This window comes from Neolamprologus multifasciatus, chromosome 18 (assembly GCF_963576455.1).
Source record: "Neolamprologus multifasciatus chromosome 18, fNeoMul1.2, whole genome shotgun sequence".
NCBI lineage: Eukaryota > Metazoa > Chordata > Actinopteri > Cichliformes > Cichlidae > Neolamprologus > Neolamprologus multifasciatus.
Window position 1 is genome coordinate 11305350 of NC_140456.1, and position 23890 is coordinate 11329239.

At 38.7% G+C, this 23890-nt stretch overlaps 1 protein-coding gene across 3 annotated transcripts; it reads left to right on the forward strand.

The window, feature by feature from the left end:
- The first annotated feature begins 7355 nt into the window (after positions 1 to 7355).
- vapal (VAMP (vesicle-associated membrane protein)-associated protein A, like) lies at positions 7356 to 22786 on the forward strand. 3 transcript variants are annotated; one of them, XM_085140168.1, is made up of 6 exons: positions 7356 to 7603; positions 13376 to 13528; positions 15308 to 15411; positions 16389 to 16469; positions 19948 to 20127; positions 20525 to 20935. In XM_085140168.1, the coding sequence occupies exons 1-6, from the start codon at positions 7546 to 7548 to the stop codon at positions 20636 to 20638; spliced, it is 690 nt and encodes a 229-aa protein (XP_084996294.1). In that variant the 5' UTR covers positions 7356 to 7545; the 3' UTR covers positions 20639 to 20935. The 3 variants fall into 3 exon arrangements, with proteins under 3 accessions (XP_084996294.1, XP_084996295.1, XP_084996293.1); XM_085140169.1 differs by having other exon boundaries at positions 7363 to 7603; positions 20453 to 20552; XM_085140167.1 differs by lacking the exon at positions 20525 to 20935 and adding an exon at positions 21758 to 22786 and having other exon boundaries at positions 7366 to 7603.
- The last annotated feature ends 1104 nt before the right edge of the window (positions 22787 to 23890 follow it).

The window sequence follows — 23890 nt, forward strand, 5'->3', positions numbered from 1 at the left end:
TTCAAATTTTACTCTTTCCAATAATGAAATACTGAAGTGTCATCAAAGATCTCAAACACTGCCAAAGGATTACAAACTAAGCTGATGTCTGTACAGGTTCTCAGTCATCCAGTAGTCTAGAGAGCTTGAAAACAAAGAGGCAACTGAACTGATGATATTTGATCTATCAATCATCCAACAGTCTTCTTCAGCTGTAAAAGTAAAAGGGGGTGAATCCCACTTATTGTCAAAGAAACTCTGGAGAATTTTAGCCAACAAGCTTGACATCCCAGAACACTTCAGACCCAGCGACACACTTGACAAAAGCTGGTTCATCCCAAAGACAAAACTCCCAAACACAAGCTAAGTATCATAGTGTTCTCACTGGAGAAAACAAACAGCTATTCCATAAATGCATGGCACAGCATAGAAGAGCCACCTCGACAGGACAAGACTGAGCTACACATCTGCATCTAAAGGATAAAAGCCACTCTTTGGAGGATGCCAGAGTTCAAACTTTAGACTGAGAAGACAGACGGTTTGAAAGAGGAGTAAAACAGGCCATCTGTCCACTGATGTGGATCGTCATTGAACAGTGGCTTATGACACCAACGAGGTCTCGCAGTACTTTCACTTTTAACCAGTGTTGGGTAAGTTACTTTAAATTAGTAACTTAGTTACATTACTAGTTACTTCTATCAAAAGTAACTCAGTTACTTCAAGTTACTTGTTACTTTCAGAGTAACTAGTTACTAGGGAAAGTAACTTTGGTTTTACTCAGAATTCTCTTGTTAATGTGTTGCTTCCGTAACTGGATACCCAGCAAGATTGCAGTCTTCTAGCTTGCTTACTTGCCACAAGTGCACTGTGCCACCTACCAATAGAAAGGAAAAAATAATGTGCACATTTCCACGAGAGAAATCCCACGCCTGATTCTATCCTAGCCTGCTTTTTACATCCAACACAAAAACTGCAGTCGTGGTGTTTTTGATTGTACTCAGAACTCGGAAATTCTGCATTCTGAATAGGAAGATGTAGGTAACACCAGGCTGCAGATGAGCTGCATACAGGGCTGGACTGGGACAAAAAAATCGTTCCGGGCATTTTGGCTAGAGACTGGCCCACCATTATAGGAAAAATCATAAAGCCTTTGAATGAAAATAAACACTGTTGTGACAGTGATGTACACTGTTCTGATGGTATATATGTATCAATCTATCAATCGTTTGTTGTAAGACTCAGATAATTATTTTTTTAAAAGTGAGACATTTTAAATGAGAATAAGAAAAGTATTTCCTTGTGCCCCCCTTTCCCTTTTAATGCCCTACATGGACCCCTGGCAACACTTTGCTAGACCCGCCCCTGCACAGTTACCAGCTGTCATCTCCTGGTTTCATCTTCATGTTTCCCTCTCACCACTAGTGATGGGATTTCCGGCTCTTTTTAGAGATCCGGCTCTTTCGGTTCGGCTCACTAAAAAGAGCCGGCTCTTTCGGCTCCGAACCGGCTCTTCAGGTTGTTTTGTTGCTTTAATTAATTTATTATTAACAATAATATAAAATTATGCACAAAAGGAATTACTAACGTAAAAAAAAGTGGTTTTATTTATATATGTTTATATATAAATATATGCGGTGGCCCCTAGAGACAAAACACGTACAAACTCCAAAACACATTTCTAGCATTAACTGAACTTCCAAAACAGAGCTACTAGATCACTTAAATTACACAATTGAAAGCATGAAAGCATGTGTGTATTGTTTGTATATTTATACACAGGCACTCATATATATTCAAATAATTAAAAAAAAAAAGATTTACCTGTTACTACCACACACCAAATCCGGTCGTTGGTACTTGCTGGCTTGTGTAGCCACTAGGTAACAAAAGCTCAACACTGCGCCCAGCATCCTGGAGCACTTCTGTTGTCTTTTGTACGTGTTTTGAGTTTTTACATGCTTTTGAGTTTGTACGTGCTTCGGAGTTTGTACGTGCTTCGGAGTTTGTACGTGCTTCGGAGTTTGTATGTGTTTTTACGTGCTTCGGAGTTTGTACGTGTTTTTGAGTTTGTACGTGATTTGAAGTTTGTATGTGCTTTGTCTGTAGGGGCCACCGTAAATATGCTTTTATTTATTCACTCCACATAAAATGTAATAAGTAAATCATATAATACAAAAATCAACTATTCACATTTCAAATTTTAACTATTTAAATTTTCAGCTTTTTCCTTTTACAAATTTAAAGTGAAACAACACAAAACACTGCAAACCACAACACAATTAAATATAAATTAAAATATGAAAACAAAAAGAAGATGCATATTCTCTGTCATATGGACCTGCATGAATAAACTTTCTGAATCCTTTATCATCTGCAACCGAAAATAGTTGTGGATGATTACTATACCTTTCTAATGTGATGTTGTTGTCCCTGGCTCTCTTTCTCTTTCTTTCCCTCCTGTGCTACTGAGTGTAACTACCGCCCCACCCCCCTCTGCCCAGCATAAAGCACAAGGCTCGCGTGCATTGTGAAGCGGAAAAAAGTGCGAGAGAGAGAGGGTTGAGAGAAAGAAAAAAAAACCCACGTGACGGCTCGCGATAAGGAGCCGGCTCGCGTCGTTCACGTCAAAGAGTCGGCAGTGTTGAGCTTTTGTTACCTAGTGGCTACACAAGCCAGCAAGTACCAACGACCGGATTTGGTGTGTGGTAGTAACAGGTAAATCTTTTTTTTTTTAATTATTTGAATATATATGAGTGCCTGTGTATAAATACACAAACAATACACACATGCTTTCATGCTTTCAATTGTGTAATTTAAGTGATCTAGTAGCTCTGTTTTGGAAGTTCAGTTAATGCTAGAAATGTGTTTTGGAGTTTGTACGTGTTTTGTCTCTAGGGGCCACCGCATATATTTATATATAAACATATATAAATAAAACCACTTTTTTTTACGTTAGTAATTCCTTTTGTGCATAATTTTATATTATTGTTAATAATAAATTAATTAAAGCAACAAAACAACCTGAAGAGCCGGTTCGGAGCCGAAAGAGCCGGCTCTTTTTAGTGAGCCGAACCGAAAGAGCCGGATCTCTAAAAAGAGCCGGAAATCCCATCACTAGTCAGCTCAAGAGATTACTGTCATTGCTGTGAATCTTTACCTGATACACTGACTTGGTGAGTAAATGTTTACTCTTATTTAAACTGATTTTGTGCCTGCTCTTAGTTTAGCACCAGGTTTATAATCTTGCTAGCTAGTTAGTGTTAGCCTAGCGTTGCGCTGGGCTCATGTTACTTAAAAATTAACACAGCCTTAAAAACCTTACATAAAACTATGTCGGTGAAATTTTCTGTTGATTGTTTGAAATAAAAAAGTGAGATAAGAGCACAGTCAAAATTCTTCGGGAGGTGCAGCCGTTAGGGGTGTGGTGTGGGGGGTATTTTCAATCCATAACTAACTAACTAATTATATATCATGTTTAACCTGAGTAGCAAAAGACTGCAGGGGGTTGAAAACAATAAGCCAGGAGTTAGCTGTGCTCGCGGACTCTATCAAGCCTTGACCTCCCGGTCAGCTATCGTGCTGGTGGATAACAGAGCTCTCCGAAAAAGTGGAAGCACTTTTGCAAATATGTGATATTTTGATAAATTAAGTAGATATTTGAGCATTACACAGCTACATTCTCACCTGAAAACATCTTAAAAGGTTATTTTGTGACCCAGAAAGGGTAGACTGGGGGAAAGGAGGATCGCATTTGTCGGTTGTTGGAGCCTGTGCGTACATGTAAGCGGGGCAATGGCGGAGGAGCGCGGCTAAAAAAACGTATTACTTTTTCTGGGTCACAAAATAAACTTTTAAGATATTTTCAGGCAAGAATGTAGCTGTGTAAAGTTCAAATATCTGTTAGATTTATCAAGACATCACATATTTGCAAAAATGCTCAGACGTTTTTGGAGACATCCATTTTTTTCATGCTTTGTGGCAGCTTTTGAACATCTGTGACATCTATTAATGTCAAATCTAGCCTTTATTTAACAACATAAGCAAACTCTATGTTACAATGATTGCACAGCCATTAAGGATCAAATCAGTTTTTGAAAAATGTTGTTTTTTCTCCCTCTGCTTGGTTCTTACTGTCTTTGAGGCTCGGGACCAGCACTCCTGCTGTTGGACAGAAAGACATCAGTAAGTATTTTGGTTTTCCAATATATTAGCAACTGTCAGTGACATTTATATTAATCAGGCTGAACTTTAATCAAACTTTAGATCAGCCTGTTTGACTTATTGTTTTATTTGTGCTTTGGTTTGGGGAAGTTGTTTCTGTACTGATCTTTTCCTGTCTTCTGTTATTAGACTTGAGATATGACTGCACTATGCTGTTGCTGGTGACTCCAGTTAATTCTACAAGACATGCAGTGTAAGTAAACAAACAACAACAGTTTGGTTTGCATTTCTTGAAAGATCACATCCCTCAAACTTAGTTTAGAGGGTCTACACTGTATATAGTGAAGTCTGCAAGTTTTCTAACAACAAAATTTGTTTTGTGCCCAAATTATTTTGCACATCATTAGAATGAAAGTTATTGGCCATGTTTGCATAGCCCTTTTTAAAATGATGCTTTCATGACATTATTGTGTGTTGGGTGGTGTTCAGGGCTATCCAGACTGACAATTGGGACATTCAATGTCACCTCTCCAGTGGGGAGGGAGCCTGAGATTGTCTAAATTTGAGTCTGTTTATACCAAATGCAGAAAAAATGTTTTAAGAAAGCAATTAAGTTCATGTTCCAAAAAATATGATTGTTTGCTTGCAGGACAACAGGAGAGATGAGTCCTCCGTCACACATGGTGTGGTCAGTGAAGATGGTCACCTGCAGGTTCAAGCTCATTGCATCTCCAACCCACATCCACTGACACTGTACTTAAGGGAAGTTAAAGACTTTCTTCTGCACCTACATTTGGATCACCTCGATCCATGACAGTCATTCAGGCAGTAATGCCTGGACTGGAAACAAGCCATCCTTAAAATATTACAACATTCCAGCTCATGTGTTGGAATGCAAAACAAATGTGTTGTTTAAATCAGAGACTGCACTTGTGACAGAACAATAAATATTTTATTTTGATTATATAAGTAATGTAAGTACAAAACAAACTTGTGGTAGGCCTAAACTTATTTTCAGAATAATTAAATCTGAGACTTTGTTTCATTGTAAGATTATAACAGTGATGGCAATATAATTGTTTGTTGTTCAGCAGAACAGTGTCCAGTATGTTGGCTGTTATACTTTGTTGTGTTTGAAAATAAAAGTTGGGCTGATTTTTAACATCATTACAAAAAGTGTTGTTAATTATTTTTTAATCATATTCAGGTTACCACAAATTGTTTTTTCATTTAGTTGAACTTGAAATGTTTGTCAGTAGGTAAACAATTAGTATTGTACAGTCAGAAATGTCAAGCTATTCTTAATACTGTAGACTTGCACTGTATAAGTTGTCCTAACAGTCATCTTAAGTAAGCTTTACTTAGTTTTTTTGAAGCAACGAGTTTCCTTAATTTTTTTGAGTTCTGGGAACTAACAAGGCTGTACAGTGTACTCAAAATGAGTAAGTTGCCCTAACTTGGTCATCTTACGTAAACTTGATCCAATTTTCTTGAGTTCTGGGAACAAATGAGCTTGTACAGAGTACTCAAAATAAATAAGTTGTTCTAATTTAGTCATTTTTAGCTAAGCTTTACTCAATTTTTTTGAGGCAACGAGTTTCCTCAATTTTTTTGAGTTCTGGGAACTAATTCGATTTTACAGTGTGGAGTCATATGGAAATGACTGAACATGATACTGGTAGGGAAGGTATATTATGGAAGAACAAATGTCTGGCTTTCGCCTAAAAAAAACGATATCACTATAGAACAACATTTTATCTTTAACAGCAAGAAATTATCATTATTTCTGAACATGCACAAGCGTGACACTCTGAACTGCTTCAAACACCTCAAATCACATGTAGACTGTGTCCTATTCAGTACAGCTTAGGAGGGAGAAGTCCTCAATTCCCATAAAAACGATGGATCGCAGTTGTCAATGGTCTCTAAGAGAGCAAGCCTCAGATATTAATAGTTCACAATGAGTACACACACTGCATAAAATCGCTGGATTCCTCGCAAATAGCCTCTTAAATTCCCCTTTGTAGCATTCCCCTTTTCATCTACGCTCACATGATGGCCCAAAATGTGTTAAGTTTCGTCTCTCGAATAAAAAGGTTTTTTTTTTTTTTTTTAGAAAGAGTGCTCCTCAACCAGTTGGTGGTTTTCTGCATTGACTTCATTATTAACTAAAAAAGAAACAGCTGCAGGAAGATTTTCGAACTAGTTAGGTTAGTTGGCAGCAGGTCACCAGTCTGCGTTCAAGCAGCACTGCAATAAAAACAGTCATGATTCTGTCATGGAAATCACTACGTGGGCTCAGGAACACTTCCAGAAATCACTGTCTGTGTCTGGGAATCAATGCTTGTGTAACTGGGAGCTCGCACACCTTTTTCCAGGTGGAAAAGCAATCATCACTGCTGAAAGGTATATACACTTTTTAGAGCAACATAAAGCTCCCATCCAGATGACGTCCTCTTTCAGGGAAAGCTTTGCATATTTCAGACTACCGTATGCTAATCTGATTAATGCCTTAGTAGGAGAGTCCAGGTGCTGACCTGGCCTGCCTGTATATCAGACTTTTCACCAATGGAAAGCATTATAAGTATGATAAAATGAAAAGTAAAAACAAAGAAGAAGACCTGGAATTTTTGAGCAGCTAGAGTCGTATATTAGACAAAAAACAGGCGACATTCCTCTCCCAAAAGTCCTACAACTGGTCTCCAAATTTTTCCCAGAGGGATACAACTGTGGTTAAAAGTAGTGGTTAAAGGTTTATAAGATCTCTTCTGTTAAAATAAGATACTACTAAGGGACTACTGATTAAGTAATCTGTGGTTTAGTTTGATTGTACACATTGATTACGTCGTAAACAAACATCTTTAAAGGCTGACCACTTCGGTACTGTTACCAGGGCAACATGTGACCCGTGCTACACAGCAACCTCAACATGCCCTTTAAACCACAAACAACACATTTACGTTACATGTACGTTCACTAATACTTAGAACAGGTTTAACTAGACTACTGCAGAGTGAATTTACTGCGTTAATGTGTATACATTGCAGACATGCGATTATCATACGTCCCTGATTAAAATTCTCGATTAAATCAATAAAGCACAATTTAACTTGGTACTGGTCACGTCGGGATTTTATAAGATTATTTTATAACATGTTTTTCCTCCCCTGTACGTCTATTTCAGTGTCCACACATTATAACTCGTTTACTGTACCATAATCGCATCAGTTGCCCTACCACGAGTGCGCGCAACAGAGGGCTGTGCACTCGCGCGTTCAAGTATTTGTACCCACATGCTCGCTGAGCTCAGTCAGCGTTTGACTCAGTAGTGGCAGAAGGGATCCAGAATTTCCACTTGTTAGTAAACTCCACGATACCGAAATCAAGTGCATCCCTTCAGCCAACATGTCAAAGTTGGATCAGATCCTTATCCTCGACCCTCCGTCTGACCTCAGATTTAAAGGTATGTGAATGAAATATTATTTATTTACTTGTTGTCGTGTTAAATGTCCAGCGAGTAGTAGTAGTGGTAGTGGTGGTGGTGAAGCAAAGATTTCACACTCCCTCAAGCGAATTTCGTTGCTAGCAAGCTAGCTAGCATTCACCGCCATTTTAAGTTAGCCAGGGAGCCGGACGGGCCGCTGCAGCCTGGCGCTATAGTGACGTGGATAGCCGGGCAGGCGTGCACCCAGGTGGCCTGCTATTCAGTACCAGCTTACTGACAGTACCAGGCAAAGAGCTGGAAGGATGTGGTTGTCAGTGACTGCTTAAAAAAAAAAAGGAGAGTTAAAGTCTACACGTTAAGAAGCATGTTTGTGTATGTCTTCACTTTTAATATCAGCTACTATGCTGTTGCTAGTTGTGTTAGCAGGAGTAAACTGTTGTTTCTTGTGGCTTAGGCTATTCCCTGGAAAGAAATTAATTTCAGAATGAAAAATCCGGCGTTCATCTTGATGCACCTGTGGCAGAAACTTGTGAAGCCAGTTAAAGTGACTGACAGTTGGAATGACAAACTTGGTTAGCTAACGTGAACTGTAACAACATGGATAGTTTATTTTTTATTTTTTTAATAGCAACACCGGGCTAACGTTAGTTCAGTTGACCTAAACCTATTAGCTAGATATTGACTAATTTTAAGCGTGTGTTCGTATCCTGGACAAAACAGGATGGCACATTCATGGGAAAGCAGGGTGCTTCGAGCATTCAGCACTGATTGCTTTTCCTGGTAGTGATAACGTCCAGTGATGTGTCAGTTAACCGTTGGCTAATGATAGCTTGGCTAGCCTGCTAATGCCAAAGTTGATGTGTAGCTGTGTAGTTGTATAACCGTGTTGTTTTGCGTCTGACAGACCTGAAGAGGCCCATATCACATTTTTTAAAAGTCCTAGATAGAACATAACTTTTGGTCATTTGTGAGTCCAACTGTTGCTCTTGTGGGCAAGTGAATGAAGTGGCAGTAAACGGCGCTGATTTCAATGAAGCTAGCCCTCCCAGGCCATGGGTGACACAACAATCTCCACCGTTGGACAATTTATCCTCATCATTATTCATTTTGACCCAAAATTCCGCACAGCACTTCTCGTATTTGTCCCAGTTACGAAGCTCTGTGCCTGCTGGAGGCATTTTTGCGAACTACACAGTTATTTCTCTTTCTGTTGAATGTACTACTGTCCTGGACGAGGTTATAAGAGGACACTGGTGTTTGGACAAGGTGTGAATTGATGCTGGTTGTAGCCTGACAGGATCGTTAGGAAGGACACAAGCTCACATTCCAGACCCACTGTGTCTTTGGGTGGGGTGTAATAATTAGAATGTTTTGGTGATGAGGTGTCCAGGGTGAAACTAATTTTTTTTTTTTTGCCTGTATTTGACGATGACACAGGTGAAATAAAGGCACACCCCCTCATGTTAAAACTCTGAAACTCATAAAATTTGTGTACATTGATTAAAATCCGGGAATGTTTTTATCATGCAAGGTGCAACAGAAAGTGCGATGGTGAATGGAGCCTTTTCCAGCAGGCTGACATTGTAATTGGACAGGGGTAAGGATGTAAATCAGTAAAAGCTTGCTCTGGCTTAAGTTAAGACATCTGGAAAAGGTTAGTAACCATTTGATTAAACACACATTTGTTATGTCATAATAACAGCATCAAACAACAGGTTAATGGTGCTATTATGATAAAATTCTTCAATCATATGGTTGGAAAGCCGGTTGTTTGCAGGTTGTTTTTTGGGAGCAATGAGGTAAACCAGAATAAATAAATGAAATTTTCTCCAGCTGAACTTTAAAATTTCATGGGTATTTAGCCTGATGGTAGACACATGGTTCGTCATAATCTGATCATGGACCTCTACTTTTTACCTGATTAAGAAATTCTACTCTAATTTGACTTATGCCTGTTACTGATAAGTCACACGGTTTACATTTTCTCTCATCAGATTAAACTTTTGGCTTTTTATATTCTGGATTGGATGCAAAGCTAAATTGCATCAGTATGATGCTGTTCATACTGATCATTGTTTACTGATCATCATTGACTCGTTTTGTTCTATAGCACAGAGGCCAAAATGTTTAATCCACTGCACATGTAAGAAAATCCCAATTTCTGGGTCATAAACCACATTCTAACAATTTGATATAAAATGTAAATTATAATGAAAATATGTTTATGTCCTTGCAGTAGAACCTGGAAGCATAGTGTATGTTGTATATCAGGGTTTTGGTTGTATCAAAATAGTCCTTTTGTAGAGACTACATATGTTTATGACTCTGTATTACTTAACAAAAGTCTGTGAACCTTCCTGTTATTTATGGCTAATAAACAAAAGTGTATTTTATGCTGTGGTAAATTAAACCCTAGTTTAGAACATGCATGAGAATTCCAGTATAGTGGCCCATTTGCTTTCATACAAACCAGAGTTTTGTCATACTTTTAACCGGTTGTGTTTAGAGACTCAAGTCTTAATACGTGTTAAGCCCTTTGGCCACTTAACCCGTTATTGAACCAGCATCATATTAAATCTTACATTGGGGGGAAAAACATCTAATCCCAAGTACTAAATCCCTAAAGAATGCATCGCTTAAATTTGGGAGCTGTCCCCCCCCCTTGTTGTTTTTTTTTTTTTTTTTTTACATTTTTGTATGGCCCACATTTAAGTGGCTTCGGTTTTTCATGTGAAGAAGCAATCTGAGGAGAAGGACGATGACCACAACTTCTTTACCTTCACAGAGACAGAGCTAAATCGGTCTGCATGTATTGGAAAGCTGAACTGTTTTAGAGCCTCTGCTGGGACTCCTCCAGCAAGCTAGAGGGGGCAGCCCTCCTTTCCTTGGTTGGTATTTTTAGAGCAGGACTGGCCTGGGGGACCCTAAGTCAGCATACATGCAACAAGATGAGAGAGGTGCTGCTAATGCTGCTTGAGAAAAGGTGGCATCTCAGTGTTGGGCAGTAGATGCAAGCTGCAGTATGTGGGTGGGATATCTGATGCACACAACTGTTTTCCAGTTTTAGGCTTTGGTGTAGTAGTGATCATTGTGTAAAACGCACGGAAGGTAGAAATATTTTGGGCTCAGTTAATTTCCAGCTTATAGAAGCAGTTACTCATCTGTGCTAGTTTTCTGTTTAGGTCTATAAAAATTTTAAAAAATCATGGTTTTTACCTAGTCTTTCCAGCATCATAGTGCAAAAGCTAGTATAGAATTGCCTGCACTGATGAGTTATTTATTGAGAGAGAGAGAGAGAGAGAAAGAGAGATTGAGAGAGAGAGAGATTGTTAGAGTTAGTGCAAGACATAGTATCGGATATCCTACTGTATATTACTGTACACTACTATTCTTATTGTATATATTATATATCTTATTCATCTGTTCCTGTCTCTCCTGCTGCTTTGAGCATGTACATGACAAAAGAAATTCCCTCGGGATAAATAAAGTTATTCTTATTCTTATAGCATAGTGCTGAAGCTATAATAGACATTGTTTCTGGTTCTCATACTACTACAGGTAGGCTCTGTTTTGAACAACCTGGTATTGTTCTGTCAGGAAGCAAGTCATTCTTTATAACTCATCTGTGTAGCAAGAACAAAGGTCCTCGAAGTACACGCCATTAACAATGAGGTTTTTCAAGTTTGTATGAAGGCCTTTTGTGACTCACCTGTGATTTTCGAAAAGCAAAAAAAAGCCCCAGTAGGCACACAAGTGTACGTTCTGGTATTAGCTGGGTGGAGCCATTCTGCTCTGGTCACGCATTGCTTCTTATCTTTCAGGGCATGAATCAAGGCTAAATGCTGACTTTGAACTCCAGAAATAAAGCCAAGCTTTAGAACTTGTGGAAGCAGAGAGAATATTTCTGTTTCTTGGTTTGTTCTGATATTTTTAGAAGTGTTAAAAAAAAAAAAATAAAAAAAAAAAAAATAATGCAGATATGGGGGAACTAGTTTGGATACCTATGTAAAATTTTTGTACTAGTAATTTAAATGATGAAAAAGGTGTATTTCAAATTTTGAAGCCTGGCAGCTATTGGGTAACAGGTTTTATTTATTGGTAATATATGACTCATTTAATATGTTAGGTTAGGTTGTTACCTAGGAAACCGTAACCTGGACCTGAGACCACCGTCAGCTTCAAAGTGATACACAACAAGCAGTTTGGTCCTTGTCTGGATGCAAGTTTGCGACTTGTAAAGCACAAGTTGTTAGCCAATGACCGTGCGGCATTAGATCCACCCTCCATCATTATGGCCAGGCTCAAAACACCAAAATGTCATCTGCTGAAAATCCTGAACTTGAAGCTCCATAAACAGTGGGTGAAATCACTGTAGTAAAGCACATCTTTTATACTTTTTGCATGCATGAAGATGTACACCTGTTAGCTGCTAACAGAGCCCATAAAAATATTAAGTTGTAGCTGTGTGTAAATTCACAAATTTGGATATTTTGACATATGTTACATCAGAATAATCATATGAGCTTGCAAATTGTCTGGCAGGTAAACTCTATAAACATGATTTATAACATCCATGCTGTGCTCCCAGCTAACCAAACATCATGAGACATTGTCCAAGCTCCCAGCCTAATTGCGCTGATTGAGTTTGGGGTACCTCTGACTTGGCAAGAAGTTTTTGTTTTGTTTTGAACATATCATGTTGGAAAAAACAATCTGTGCTCGATAGTGCTGACCGTGGTTAAGGACCTAATTTAATGCCAGTGCTGTCACAAGATGGTGGGCTGTTGTGCAACTTTTGATCTCCTGATACATGACCAGTCAGCATCATCATGGGATGTCTATATGAAATTAGCTGTTTTGGAGACATGAAGGGTAGTTGATTCAGGTGATCACTTGAGCGACATACAGGAAAAAGAGGTAATCTTTGATATCCCAAGCGAAACTGTGCTGTCATAGGTCGTTCCACCCCACCATCCGTATTGGATAGGCTATACAGTTATTAAAAAGAACAAAAAATAAGTAAAGATTCTTATTTTAACATCCCCAAGGAGTGAAAATTGGTGTCTTTCTCTCAAGGTTTCTTTGCTGTAACCTTGTATGTAACCTGACGTGCACCTCCTGAGAAATTTAACTACATGTTGGGGCGACACAGCCCGCAACGTTAGCTGGACATAGATTTCTCGCAGAAGTCTAAATTAAGCTCATGTCTTCATAAAGCCTATGTTATAAGGAGGGATGTACAGATGACTCATCCTTGTTGACTGCCATCAGTTTATCGATTAGGTGTGAAAAGGAGCAGGAAGCCTAAAAAAAAATCTGTCCAGAATTTCACAGCTGATGGATTTCTAGTTGTTGTACTTGTGGCAAAACTACCATACAGTGTAGCCTCAAGCCAAGAAACTTGCTATTCAATAAGGCTTCTTAATCATGTTGTTGTAATTGAGTTACATGTCAGTATTTTTCAGCTAATCCTTTTTAAATGTATTTTTGAAGCTTGGCGCCAAAACACAGCATGCCTCTTTGTCTTCCAGGGAGGAGGTGTAACCTGAAATATTGAATTTCTGAACTGCTGTGTAAACATGTAGCCATCTTCTTCAGTATTGTGGCTTTTTTTGAATCTAGAAGACTTACTGGGGGGAATAAAAGCTTAATTCTTGGAGTTTCAGTCATCTGTGAAGTTTTCAGAATTTTGGATTTAAACCATACACCAGTGTTGGAGACTGTGCTCTGACATACAAAGCTAATGCTGCTTTTTTCTTTCTTTTTTTTTTTTTTTGTGTTGTTTTCCAGGCCCTTTTACAGATGTAGTCACCACCAACCTCAAACTGAGGAACCCTTCTGACAGAAGAGTGTGTTTCAAAGTGAAAACGACAGCGCCACGTAGGTACTGCGTACGGCCAAACAGCGGTGTCATCGATCCTGGATCAAGCGTCAACATCTCTGGTAAGTTTTTATTTGTTAACTGTCTTTTGGCCGAACATGTAGTTTCGGACTGAATGTGAGCGAATAAAGGAAATGTTCAGTCGTAGGTCAACAAGTTGGAGATTTTAGTTAAGGGGGGAAAATAGTCCAATTGACCTATGCTGTTTTTACAATGGTTTCTGTATGATGTTTTTCTCATGACCCTCAAGGCGACAAGTAATAAAGTTGTTCTGTGTACAACAAGAGTTCCTTTAGCTTTAATTTCTTCAGGCTTTATCGTCTTCTCTGTCTACCTTTTGGAGTAGATCAAGTTGTGCCAGAGACCTTATCTCAGCAGTTTTCCTTTAAGCAAGTTGACATATCTAAGATGCTATACATTACTATATCTCTTGAATGCTGGTTTATCTTATGTTTGCTGATGACATTAAGGTAGCTTGGGTACCATCTGTTTGTGTTTAGGCTCCACAATTGTCCATCCAGGGTGGCCACTGGGGCCTAACAGAAATATTGGAGTTGAGATAAAACAAAACTTCTTATAATGAGGAATATTAACAGAACACCTCTGAAAGCAACCCATATTAGCATCTTAATTGAAGTAATACATTACTCTGATTAGTGGTTATAATTTCATCTTTTTTGGTATGCAAATTTGGCTGCAGGCAAAATGGGGTTTATTGGGACAGATTAGTTTCAATTTGGCTGGTTATTAAGATTCATTAGTCATTTTTAAAGACAGTTGCCTGCATTGTCTACAAGCACTGTTTCAGCTCACTGCAGTGAAAGAGGAAAATGGGTTGCTTGTTTTTAAAACAGTGACCCTTTTCCTCCAGCAGGTTTAGAAACTTAAAGTTATTTGAGCTCCAGCGTGCTCAGCATTACTACATGTGAATGTCTGTAGAAACGTCTCACTTTTGCACCATAGTCCCGGTAATGTTTATTGTGCTTTTAAATTCCATAATGGTTAAATGTACTGCTTCTGTTTGTTCTTTGCAAACATTGCCAGTTTAGTGTTTGACAAATGGCATTATTTCAATGTTTGTGTGCAGAAATATCCACACATTAAAGTTTCAGAGGGCTTTATTTCTTTGATGCTTTAAGTGAACAATGACATTCCGAGCTTGTATTGAATTAGGTTGGAGAATTAATGACATCCTCTTGAAACTCAATAGATCCTTTAATGAACCTATTTAAGAAGGGAGGGAGGATCCCAAAATGGATCTCTTGTGAATGTCTGACTCGCTGAAGTGTGTATTAATTTAATTCAGGCAATCAAGAACTTGAGTTTTGACATCGGTTGTATCATTCGTGAGAATATTGTCAGAGGTTTTTAGGAGCTACAAAAGTTAGATTCTTATTGGTCCTTCAGTGTCATTGGGGAGGTACCCGTTTGGTCTCACACAACCACATTAAAGTACAATAGGGACTCCGTCAGAAGATGGTGTGCCCCCCTGGTCTTAACGGCATGAAGTATAAAGGAACACTGAGAAGGTCTAAAGATGCTTTGGAACAATCATCCTCCAAAGTACCTTGAAAAACTGTAAATTTACCTTTTTGTTTTTTTAAAAAAAAAAAAAAAAAAAAAAAAAGAAGAAAAAAAAAAAGGAATCCTTTTTAATAAAAGTTGAGTAAAGAGGAAAAAAATCACTGATAAATTAAAAAAACATGCTGTAAAAACAATGCCTCGGATGTTTTCACAGGTCATTTCTGGTGTTTAGTATGCTGACTGTTTATGCGATCTGTTTTCTGTGTATAGACGTGCTTTTATTCAAACAGTTCTCATTGCTCATTTCTGTTTTACAGTCATGCTACAGCCCTTTGACTATGACCCCAATGAGAAAAGTAAACACAAATTCATGGTGCAGACAATTTTCGCCCCGCCAAACGTCACCGACATGGAATCATTGGTAAGTGACTGGGATTTACTTTTGAACCCATTATTTTGCTTCTAATGTTGCAGCTAATAACACAGAGGTGTACCTTTGGTTACGTAGCTCCGAAGTCATTTAAATGTGTCAAAGTGGAAGCATGACTGTAGTATTTGCACAAACTTAAACAGTAAACCTTACTAGTTAAAATCTGTTGAACTGAATAGTTTTTAATGCTTATTGAATTCTTTCACATAAAACAGTTGATCAGCTTTAAAAAATCCCCATTTAAATGTTTTGTCTTTCTTCCACATTTCCTTTTATATGTAAAAACAAACATTACTTGTATGGTCTTTATTGGTAAAAGCAGCCCTATGCATTCCAGTATCACATGCACATGACTTGTGCTTTAAAATATTAACTTGATTGACTCAATGAAAACATTTCATGTATGATATTTGATAGTAGAAAGTCTTTTACTGTTAAACTTTAAGTTGAAGGGTTATCGTCATCTGCCGAGTTAATTTCCTTACTCTGAAGCATTTTCCAGTTATCCACCAGGGGACAGCAGAGACTCGGTCAGCCAGCAAAACCTGTACATACCTTGTCATTGTATTCATGAACGGACTTGTTTTGAATGAGGTTTAAAATTCAGGAAGTATAGACAAACTGAGGTCTGACTGGTGCTGATGTATAAAATGGAGTCTCATGTTGTGAATTAGTCTTTTGTTTCTTTTCTATTTTATCGTCTGTACTATACTTTTCTACTTTATTTCTTTATAAATTCAGAGTCTGGGTGGTGCCATTTTGAAATATGTTGAAAATAGTTCAAATAAACAGAAATAAAAGGAAAAGAAGCTGCGCCCGTTTTATTTAGATTTAAGGCTAAATTGCTTGTACATACAATTTGAAGGAGTTGTCACAGATTCTGTTCACACATGCACACACTAAAACTATCTGCTAGAAGTTTAAGTTGATGAATAACATGCTTTCATTTGCTTTTAAATCCTCACTAGTGGAAAGATGCAAAGCCAGATGATCTCATGGACTCCAAGCTGAGATGCGTCTTTGAGCTGCCATCTGAAAATGATAAAGTGGTAAGGTGCAATGATCAGAGTCCTTCCTTGAACTGGATATGCGCTACTAAAAACTCTAGAAAAATAAAAATTGTCTGGCATAGTGTTAGCATGACATTCCTGTGTCGAGAGCAGAGTGTAAGATCTCTGCAGCATCTTGCAGCTAAAACGGTGTTCAGCAACTAGGTGCAGTTAGAATAGCAGTGTGATGATTTACAGGCTAAGACACTGTCCATGGAGCAGTGGTTCTATATGCTTCTGAAACTATGTCAGGTTGGTAAAGAGGATGAAGCTTAAATGGGTCAGATTAGGGCTGTGCGATATGAACCGATATAAGACATCTATCATTCCGATAACGATATAAATCACAAAAATTTAACATTTTCTTTGTAAGTATTTATTACAAGGCGTGCTGCGGGGAAAAGCCTGTTCTAACGTTTGAGTCTAAGGTTTATTTTTTAGCACCTGACGGCTCTTTTCTTGCTTCTCATCCGTAAATATTCTGCATACTCTTTCATGTGGTTCAGTTTATTTTGAAAAGTCTTAACAGGATCTTGAGCTTTATTGTGAAAGGTTTATGTGGAAAATAAACAAGCAGACACGCGATGGTTTTACTGTCGTTGTTGCTAACGACAATGCATGAAAACAGGCACTTGTCCGTCCGTAGTGTGGTTATATTAATTATAAGAGAAAGAGAGAACTTTAAGAAATTAATATAGCCACTACATTGACCATCAAAACGATGAAAAAATATTGCCGTAAACAGTTGATTTGCGACACCACGAAACAAACGATAGAGTAAAATGAAACGATAGACGTTAGGTCAGATCAATACTGCAACGTAGCCAGAAAACCAAAAAAACTGAGTGAACGGATTCTGATTATCTGACTGATAGCAGGGTTTACTTTTTCACAGCTAATCAGTGTTGACTGATTAAATAAGTTATATTTTGTAGCACCAGTGTTGCTTAGGATAATTTTTCTATTTCTAGCAGCTGACTGTGAACTGTGTGTAAGTAGGAGCACATTTCCCTCATCTTAATAGGACATACCCCGCGATATACATGATCAGGGTTAAGTTCCTAATCCAAGATATGCAAATCTGAGTAGGATTCACTCTTATTATGGAGACTGAAGTAGAAACTAGATAATATTTTCCTCTCATTTATGTCAGGACATCAGTATGTGTCACTTTTAATCATAACCCTTTTTTTTAAAAGTTTTAGAACTTTTTTTTGTGCTGGCAGTTTAAAAACTGAAAGGTCCAGATCAAAGACCTGGCCTTAATTTGTTCAGTCTCATGTACTGCAGCGGTTGTTTTTATCTAGACCTGGTCTGATGTGGTTTGGATCGAGGAAAAAGGACTATAAAGACTATAAATCCTAAATTGTGCTTAAATAATCAGTTTAATCCACTTGTTTTAATCAAATTCAGGTTTCATAAGTGTAAATGTTACGCATTAAACTTAGATTTGGTCTCATTGTTGTCTGGATGGAGATGAAATTTTCATATATTTGTTCTGTGTGGGTATCTGGTGTGGTGGTGTGTGGTTTTTTTTTTTTTTTTTTTTTTTTAAGCACCTAGTGAAAAAAGCACAGACAGTACTGCTTCATGATGTGATACCTGTTACAAGACCCCTGCTCAAAAGTGAGATCTCTCCCTGTACTATTCAGCAAAAAACAAAAAGCTTAACTTTTTGTCTCTGAGAAGTTATTTGTAAAAGTAGCCATAGCTGAAATCTCTGTGCACGCAGTTATCTTTATATCGTGATATTTACTCGGATGATATTCGCAGTTTTAAATGCCCTGAATGTCTCTTATTTTTCTCTCGTCATGTACTCTTAGGCACTACTACATGATACTGAACAAGCATCTGGTATCTGTAGGACTTGTACTCTCTGTTCCACAAGTTCTTTTTGTAGCTGAAGGGAGTTCTTTATGAATGAATTGAGGACCGATCAGGCCATGTGCCTCCTGGATTGTACTGTGTGAGTGTTTAAAATATGGAACCTATTCACAGAGTACCGAAGGTCATCTTCTGCATACAGTAACATGTTAGCGTGGGTCATGCCAGCCTTGTGTCAATGAAAAGATCCCTAAACTATTTATTGAAAACTTGGGAAATCTGTGCTGCTTAACTCCACATAAAAGTAATCATAACCTGTAGTCTCTCCTAAAATACATTAATTAATACATTAATTGTGTTGTGCTCTATTGCCAGTTTTCCAAACTTTGAAAAATTCATTTTGTTGCCCACATCTGCTCAGATCAGTGAAACCACCGACTGTTATGTAAATGTACCTTCTGGTAGCTCCAGGTGTTGGCAGTGACAGCAGTTGTGTGCACCATGTATCAGGGTGTAGCAGGTCGCACAAAGTGAAAGACACAGCAACGTGTTTTACTGTCACACCTCTCTACTTAAATAAAGACCAAAGGGACATGTGTAAGCAATACTGACGTTCCTGAGCATAGGAGAAATATCGTATGTAAATGTTTAATTACTAGATCCATATTTTTTAGCATGCATCAAATTCTTGTGGCCCACAAGAATCGTGGCTCGTCAGTGCGTCTTGCATTTCAACAACTAACTTTGTCTTTGTGCTGATGTGAAACACTGCGTGAATAACAAAGGCAGCTCTAACTTTTTTTTTTTAAGGTGAGAAAAGGTGAAAGCTGTAATGAAAAAGATGTTAGTGTAGCTTAGTGCCTCCACTGTATGTCCTAATAATTTAAAGAGAAGTTCAGACTTTTTTTTTTTTTTGGTTACAGAGTTACCTAGGTTAGTTAGGTTTTGTGTGTGTGTGTGTGGTCCCCAATATATAAGTAACTCCTCTGCAGGCTCACATTAGGTCATTTTTAAGACTGAAAAAAATAAATTCAGTTTGTGTACGATCAGTCATCCTTGTTTTCATTGCTTATCTGAGCCTTAGTAGGCCTCATTATAAATGCCTGACTTGTGGGAGCGATATGATGTCCAGAGGGTTTTATTTGTTACCCTCCAGGAAGATAGCCAGGACTGTGATTTTAATTTTAATGTAGTTTTATTTACTCAAGCTTGAAACATGTTTTTGTTTAACAAATGGCCCAAAATGATCAGGATAAACTTCTGTTAAGTACTCAATGCCTTAACTATGTGCTGGCCAATCATCCTCAAGAGCGTAGTCACTCCCTAAAGGTCCGCTTTTGAGCCAGGAAAAACCCAGATCCTGCCCTCGTACTGATTGTCAACTTTCATCTGCTACTACGCAGCACTCTTTTTCCACCCCTCATGTTGTCATGCTGTCTGTGCCACTACACAAAGCCACATCCACCATGACTTTTGGAAAGACATGTTTTGTTTTGTTTTTTCTTTTCGCTTGTCTCTTTGATCTGGCACCATGAGCCTCGGGGCCCTCGAACAAGGCCGCCTTTCTTTTGGCTCATGCTTCCGTCTAGAGGCTAACCTCCATACTTAGCCCAGGGCATACTGGGCCTTACCTCATCCTCTCTTTGTTGGGCAGAATGACGTGGAGGCGACCCGAGCCGCCCCCATGATGAACTCCGTGAAGGCGGAGTCGTCGGCAGCCGCGGTGCCTGTCGCTGCCGGAGCGGACGACGTGGAGATGAAGAAAGTGGTGGAGAAGTGCAAGAGACTGCAAGCTGAGTTGAACAAGCTGAGTGAGGAGAACCGGCAATTAAAGGTTGGATATGATTGGTAACTAATTGTAGTCAAACACTTGGATTTTTAATGCTAATGCATTCCACACAGAATAAAACTGAAACAAAGTGTGAACAGGGATTTACTGTCAAATATAATTGTACGAGCCTGTGAGTACACACCAACATCATACTACTCTCTGGTGGTTTTGAGTGTGTTTGTTTCAAACTCTGTAGAGGCTTGTGACAGCAACATGTTTGAATGCAACACAGCATGTTGTGTGGGTGTGTTTTGCTGGGTACTTCTCACCTCTGGCTCTTCCAGAGCGTTGAACTGAGGATGAGAGAGAGATTTGTTAGAGCAGTCAGAGTGGAAACATGAATTCTGTGTAGTTGTATGAATGCAGAGTTTTATTCTAATGCACGCTTCACAACAACCAGGCGGTGAGAAGGGACGGCTACACTGAAGGCCTACCAGTCAGTCTCAGCATTAGCAAGGGAAAGACGCGTCCCTCTGCTGGAAAACAGCAGGATGAACGCACCTCTTCTGTTTGAAGAATGCAAGATGATATCAGTTGAAATAAAAGATTAAAATGTATGGATTTGCATGTTATTCCTCTGTTTGTGGTATAAGCTAGATAAGTGACACAACTGGAAATTCCTGAGACAAACTGTAAAAGGGAGAGAACATTTTCAGGGTATTGGACACTCATTTGAACTATTGCAGCGGTCCCCAACCTTTTTTGCGCCACGGACTGGTTTATGCCCGTTAATATTTTCACGGACCGGCCTTTAAGGTGTCGCGGACCGGCCTTTACAACAAAATAAAACTAGTACTGGTACCGAAAAAAAGATTTATTCATAACACATGTGAAAAGACCCAGGAAAACCGAGTTAATGATAAAAACGATAACAAAATAACGCTGAAAACCATACATTTCACACCTGAGCCTCAACTCTCGGACCAAACTACTCGCGTGCCGGTCCAAGGCCCGGGGGTTGGGGACCGCTGAACTATTGGATGACTTGTTGTCATCTCTACAGAGTATGACAGGATGTGCATCTAGTTTGATGCTCTTGTACTTAGAAGTAGGAAAATTACACTGCCTTCTCCACAGTGAGGTCACAAAGTAAAAAGAAATTTCTCAGTTTTCTGACAGTTTCAGTTGTCATTGGTGACCTCTCTGCTCTGCAGAGAGCTTTGCAAAGAAATAAGAACAGATTTTCAGCATCTGCTCTTTCACTGTGTGAGATGAGGGGAATGGCCTTGGAAAGTGTGTCTTAGAGTACATATGTTAAAAGGCTGAACAAGCTCAACATGAGCATCCAAGTTGCAAATTTAACTTTTTTGACCTTAGAGATGGTGTTACAGCAGCCCAGCAGGACGCTGGACACCTTTTTTCTCTCTGTTTACATGTACAGCATTGTTCTTCTTTAGTATCACTGTGAAATCCTCCAGCTCGACTGCTATGTTGGAATATTGTGGTTGCTTATTTCGTAGCCCGTCTCTCAACAATGGGGAGTGAACCACGAGTTTAAGTACAGTAGTCACTGGGACAGAAAACTGCAAGTCTGGGCTCGAAGTTTGAGAATTTCTGTAAACCTGCTTGTGTTTTACTAAACTTATTACCTTATTCACTCCTCTTCTTTATTTGTTTTCTGTTCTTTACACAGGACGAAGGTTTGAGAATGAGAAAGATGCCCCGCTCAGACCACATGACACCAAACTCGACCAGCCTGCTCGGTCGGGAAGCCAGCGCCGCCTCCCTACCATCCCTCCTCGTTGTCATAGCAGCCATCTTCATCGGATTTTTCATAGGGAAGTTCATCTTGTAGACTGGGAGAAGCATGCCAGCCGTATCCCACGCCTCGGCTCTGGAATTTAAAAAAATTAAAAAAATTTAAAAAAAAAGAAAAGGAAAAAGGCCTGGAAAAACCGAGAAGTCTTTCTGTTGACTTTTGCCATATCATTGGTAGTGTGGCCTACAGTGAACACATCTGTACAGTATCATTTGAAGGCGCCGCCTTTTTACAATCTCACACAGTTAGTATGCACAGAGTTGAGTGAGGAAAGGCGACAAAAAGCGATTGCTCCCCCCTTTTTTTTTTTCTCCCTTCTTCTTTGTTTTGTTTTTTTTCTTTGCCTGTATAATCCAGATATCCAGTGTGGTGGGACAATGAAAGTTGTATACTATCAGTCAACATGGAAAATGCACCTAGAGTTAACCATGGGCAAGAAGCACTCAAAAGAATAATATCTCTCTCTCTCCCCCCTCCCTCCTTCTACTTCTGTTTTTAATAGGAATTGAATGGAATGTTAGGTGTCTTGTAAATGTCGTTTTAAATCCTTTTAAACAAAAAAGGAAAGAACTTCCATCATAAAGACGTTGCTACCTGTTGCTGGATTGCCTCTGAAGTAAAATCTGTTCGGTTTGTAATTTCTTCTACTTGTGTTGGAATGTTCAGGCCCAGCTGGGGATATAGGTGCCTCCTTCTTGTACATTTGTCTTGATCTCACAATACAAATACAGACTTATTATTATTATTATTATTAATTATTGTTATTATTATTATTGCTACTACTACTATACAAATCGTATATACTTCTGAGGCAGTTATTGACTGAAATAACGTTTCCATTCTTAAAGTCCTGTCAAAGGTATTCAACATTGAAAAATAAAAATGAAAAATGTGGTTTTCATAGCGGTCTTTTCCTGCTTATTTTTGCTGCCAATGTGTTACTTTGTGTTTGTACAATGCAGTACAGTATATGAATTACCATGCGTTTCTAAATTTGCTTTATATCTCTGCAGTGGATATATATGTATATATTTTGATGTAACCTCGATTGGTCAGATGAATCAAGATGGAAGTTTTGGGCTGTACTTTAGTTAGTGAGGAAGGGATTGTTGTACATTTCTTGTGGTTTGAGCTCCCACAAACTAGGCGCTGTCACTCAGTGTTTGCGAGCTGGTTACGCCAAGGTAATTTTATGCATTTCTGGTACATTATAGTATTCCAGATGAGGGGGGGGGGGACATCTGTGGTAAGCTTGTTCCTAAATTTTTATTTTATTTATTTTTTAGCCTGATTGGTAAAATGAGAAAGCGTTCTTTACAAGATGCTGATTATTTTATTTTTTTCTTTTTGCACAGAGTTGAAACCTACAATTATTCTGTTAAAGCGAAAAGTGACGTGATTCACTGCAGCATTGGTAAAAGACCACTTTTTTTTGTCTTTCTCTCTCTCCCTCTCTCTCTGTTTGGCACTAGATAGTGGGAGAATTGCATGTTAGACTTTGGCTGTGTGACTATAGTGTTAAGAGACGAGCTGAAAGTTGCATAATTGTATGCTTGAAGTACAGAGTGGCCCCTTTGAGTGAGTCTTCATTCTTTATGGTATAGATTCAACAAGATGCTGGGATCATTTCTCAGAGATTCTCAGACATATTGAATGATTGTATTGCATAGTTGCCTTCATTATCAGCTTGAAGCAGTCTGGTCCTTCTCCTCTGACGCCAACAAGCCATTTTTACCCAGAGAACTGCCGCTCACTGTACGTTTTTTTTTTTTTTTTTTTTTTTTTTTTTTTTTTTTTTTTTTTGCCTTTTCAGACCATTATCTGTAAACTCTAGAAATGGCTGTGTGGGAAAACCCAGCGACTATGTTCAAAGTTGTAAATCAACTTTCTTCTCCAATCTGGTGCTCTGTTTGAAGTCCAGCAGGTGTTCTTACGCATGCCATGAGTTGCTGCTATATGATTGGCTGTAGTAATGACCAATTATACCACCAATTATTTTAAGCTGTG